Source organism: Mandrillus leucophaeus, unplaced genomic scaffold (genome assembly GCF_000951045.1).
Source record: "Mandrillus leucophaeus isolate KB7577 unplaced genomic scaffold, Mleu.le_1.0 Scaffold389, whole genome shotgun sequence".
Lineage (NCBI taxonomy): Eukaryota > Metazoa > Chordata > Mammalia > Primates > Cercopithecidae > Mandrillus > Mandrillus leucophaeus.
In genome coordinates, this window is record NW_012104131.1 from 1,285,451 (window position 1) to 1,290,200 (window position 4,750).

At 33.6% G+C, this 4,750-nt stretch overlaps 1 protein-coding gene across 1 annotated transcript in view; it reads left to right on the forward strand.

Annotated features, from left to right (window-relative positions):
* The window catches only part of SCN1A (sodium channel, voltage gated, type I alpha subunit), a 149,122-nt gene that overhangs the window by 118,529 nt on the left and 25,843 nt on the right, over nt 1–4,750 (forward strand). The window contains exons 17-19 of the mRNA XM_011991011.1: nt 639–759; nt 2,476–2,630; nt 4,068–4,241. Coding sequence (XP_011846401.1) covers nt 639–759; nt 2,476–2,630; nt 4,068–4,241 — 450 coding nt within the window. The remainder of the gene's footprint in view (nt 1–638; nt 760–2,475; nt 2,631–4,067; nt 4,242–4,750) is intronic.

Below are 4,750 nucleotides of genomic sequence, written 5' to 3' on the forward strand. Positions count from 1 at the left end.
CTCTAAAATATTTGCCAGAAATTGAAGATGTCTATTTAATATCTCTAAGGTTGTTTATTGATGTAATTTTTAACATATTTTATAACAATTTCTCTCCAAATGAGTACATTTATAGTAAATAACTCTGAACGCCTTAACCATGAATCTTAGTAACTTGAGTGAAAACAACAGGTGGTATTTTCACACATAGGTAAGACATTGTTAAAGAAATATGTAAAGTCAAACATTAAACTGCAGAATAACCTAATGACATTATTATCTTCTAAAGTAAGGTTTCTCTTTCTCTCCTGCTCCTTTTCCCTTACTCTCCTGTTCCTTTTCCCTTTCTCCTCCTCCCTCTTCTCTTCCCTCTGTCCCCTGCTTTTCTAATCCACAGGGCAGTGTTTTGCTCAGTACATGTGGCTGATGGCCTTTTGTAACCTCATAACACAGCAATCTGATTTCATGCTTACATTGTGAATTATGGTAAAAGAGTTAACATAGACAATGATTTTCTGATTCCCTCCTCTTATTCAATCTCTCTTTTTCTCTAAAAATATCTCTACCTCAAGAAGAATAAAAAACAAATTTATAGTAATAATCCTTTCTTGGCAGTCAAAATGAAAGGACTTTACTTTCTACTTCCATCTCACTTACAGAAACTGAATGAAAGCAGTAGCTCATCAGAAGGTAGCACTGTGGACATCGGCGCACCTGCAGAAGAACAGCCCGTAGTGGAACCTGAAGAAACCCTTGAACCGGAAGCCTGTTTCACTGAAGGTAAAGAAAAGAATCCCAGTGTTAATCTTTCATTTGGAATGCAGCTTGTTTAGCTGTTGGTCACCTAAAATAAATCACATATAATAAAACGGCACTTTGTAATAGATACAATTCAATTACCTCCAATATGTTGATAGACAAAAAAACTTAAAAATCTAGTGTTGTGCTTTGATTATATCTGCCCAAAACATGAAAGAGATTAAGAACATGGAGGAAAAATATTTTAATGTCATCAAAACTTCTAGCTTATGTTTTTAAATTAAATGGTGATTTCACAATAAGTTAGCACCTTTAAAACACTAGTGAAAATGATCCTACACAGAATTTGCCTTAAAGGTAACTTTCTGACTGCTAAAACTAAATGGATTGCTAGTGCTAAATTGTGTTTCTTTAATGAAAACATCAGTTTCCAATGATTGTTGGATGAAATGGGGAATAAATACGGCCCTTGAAACTCAATACCTAACCAGTCACAAGTTAAGCCTGGTGCAGTATGGGCAATAGATAGAAGAGATATGTTTTTCCTACAACTAATATTTCCTGTGGTCTGATGTCCCTGGGAATTTGAGGTTTGGAAATATGCATGCTTTATATTTGATGTTATTTTTTTCATAGGCCTAGTATACCTTCAATCTTCTTCTATTCCCTATACAAATCATGCATATCACTTAATGTCCTTCTCAAAACTACCCCCATCTGACCATGGTGGAAGAGCAGCTTGTTCCTCTGAATGGCTGTAACAAATATTTCCATTTAATTTACCTGATAACATATATTATCCTATGAAAACTCTTTCTCTTTTTGAACTGTTATATGTTGCTTTACTGTCTTCTTTCTCTTCTTTTCCTCCATTCCTTCATTCCTTAGTTCCTTCTTTCCTCCTTCCCTTCTTTTCTTCCTCCTTTTCTCCATTCATTCCCTTTCTCCTTCTTCGAACATATCTTTCCCTCCTTTTTTTTGCCTTGGAGCAGGGATCCTGTATTTATATCTTTTTTTTTTCTTTTTTTTTTTTTGAAAACCAGATTTTTTTTGGTAAGGTTCTTGGGAGTAAGGTACATGTTCTGTGCCTTTTTGTGTGTGTACCTAAGTGTACCTTTGTGCTTACAACGGTACTCAGAAATACCTGCTGATTTCATTTAGACTAAGTGAAAGCAATGTGTGAGGAAGGCAATGACAAGTCAAAGCCAAACCATACAAACTACATTTTAGTGAACTAAATTAATTTTGCAAATTACATAAGCCCTTCTAGGCACATAACAAAAAAATCCTGAATGGCTAGAAATGCAGGATTGTTGGAAGAGATCTACATTTTTACTCTCTATCCTTTATAAAAGGGGGGAAGTTTTCTGCTTATCATTTTTAATGTCCAATTTAAAGTTCTTCTCTAGAATGACTTCAACAGAGTGCAACAGGATGATACGGTACAAGGAAAAACTACTTCACATTTATTTGTAATTTACAAAGTTTTTCTTGTACAATAACACTGTGAGGCAGACAAAGCAAATACTGTTCACTAGGGAACCATTTAAAGAGGCTGAATGATTTCCACAACTTCACACAGCTGATGAATGTGCTCTTACTACTCTAGGCTTAGAGAGCTACCCTAGCAAGACAGAGATGAGCATAGTAATAAAAAGATAAGACAAGGACATTGCTAAAGGATATTATGGAAGCAGAGATATTTTATCTACTTTTATTTGAACACTATTTCTGCAGGCTGTGTACAAAGATTCAAGTGTTGTCAAATCAATGTGGAAGAAGGCAGAGGAAAACAATGGTGGAACCTGAGAAGGACGTGTTTCCGAATAGTTGAACATAACTGGTTTGAGACCTTCATTGTTTTCATGATTCTCCTTAGTAGCGGTGCTCTGGTGAGTGAATATTAAGAAAAGGTGATACGGCACTAATCTTTAGAATATTCTAATACTGATGACGTATTCATCCTTTCTGTTTCATTGTCTTAGTATCCAATGCATGCATTTTTAATTATCCTACCTTGTATCCTCTAGACTATAGATTTACTCTATAACTCTACATTTCTGGATTTACTTTTACTATGTATGTAAATACAATTTTAAGAAGCTAATCATTAATTTTTGCTTATTATTAAATAGCCCAGAAAGTGTAGCCCTTCAGCTTATTCATTAACACCAAAGGATGTGAATATTCGATTACTCATTGTGTAATAAGAAAAGAGTTATTGGAAGCCCTGGGATGGGAATATATATTCTCTGAGTTCTGATGAATTTTGTTTCTAAATGGTATTTATTATTATTATCTCTGATGGACAGTAGTAAGTCCTTAGGGACCACTCTCTGTCTTTTTCCAACTGTGTGCTCACTATTTTTGTGCTACTCAGGAAATAATGAAAGTTGGTAACAATAAATACTGGGCAGCATGCCTAAGAGATTCATTTAAGGATGGGTTTATCTTTATAAGAAGGTGTTCACTTCATCAGAATCAATTTATTTTTATATGAAAATTATTTATAAAAATATAAATATACAGATAGAATTTTAGAGAAACACTGACACAAAGGAAATACTTAAGCCATAGATAGAAAAAGAGAGAGAAACAAGAGTTTGCCTGATTAAAATGCAACAATAGTACAAGTTTCTTTAACTTCAGTTTATAATTCTAACACAGACATATATTTACCTGTAATTTTTCTGAAGAAAGAAATATTTTCTACATGCTACTTTAGAAGTATTTCACAGTTGAAAGCAATGCATACTTAGAAGTGAAACATCAAGATGTTCATAACAGAATAATATATGTTAGAATCTAAATGAAAAGCAATTTCATTTAATCATTGTCACGCTGTATGTCTGTTGAGAAACATAAACTATTAAAAAAACAAACAACAACAAAAAAGAAGCGGATGAACTCAACTATTTAGTAAAATTGGAAACTGTGAAGATCAATCACAATTTCTGCTTTACAAAAACACAAGTTTTCATTATTTCTTCAACCTCCTTTCTATAGCAAAAAAAAAAAAAAAAAGAATAGAAGGAAGCAAAATAAATGAAACAAAAGGAATACATAACTTCAAGTTGCAATGGCCACATCAGGATACAACATCAAGAACTTAATTCACTGGAATCATACTTTTCTTTTTCTTCTACCAATAGTCTTTCCCCTGATGAAATAAGTAAAAGAGCTTTGACAGGAAAAAAAAGGAACCGTAACTATTGTTTCTCTGCCCTCCTATTCCAATGAAATGTCATATGCATATATGATTAGGTTTTTAAAATAGCTTATAGAGTATAATCATTTTTGAAAGCTAATGTGTAACATTTTCTTTATAGGCATTTGAAGATATATATATTGATCAGCGAAAGACGATTAAGACAATGTTGGAATATGCTGACAAGGTTTTCACTTACATTTTCATTCTGGAAATGCTTCTAAAATGGGTGGCATATGGCTATCAAACATATTTCACCAATGCCTGGTGTTGGCTGGACTTCTTAATTGTTGATGTAGGTATCATTCATATTTTTGTCTCTGTTCAAGGTAGCTTGTCTTATTTATATACAAATTCTAAAATAGTGAGTCTCAGACCACTATGTTATGTTGACAGACTGTAGTAACCACTAAACGCATATACTCAATGACAGTGTCATTTCTGGAAGACATGAGCTAATTTAATTCTGATTTAAAATAGCATTGGGGGATGGAATCTATGGTAGTTCTCTAGTTATCTGAGAAAGCTAAAGAAAAAACAACACATCAGCAGTTTGTAGGGAAAGTAGTGAAATAGGTAACTTAAAAGGTATGTTACTTAAATCCTTTATGTTGTGAATCAGCGGACTCAAGTTTGTATCCCAGGACCATCGCTTGTTGATTTTGTGCCACTGAGTTAGTTTCTTGGCCCCAAATTTTTGGCCCCAAACTTGTACACTATTAAAGGCACTCAGTAAAAACAGTGATGCTGTTGGGTACTATAGTCATTTAAAAAAAAATTCCTGGGAGGCTGAGGCAGGAGAAT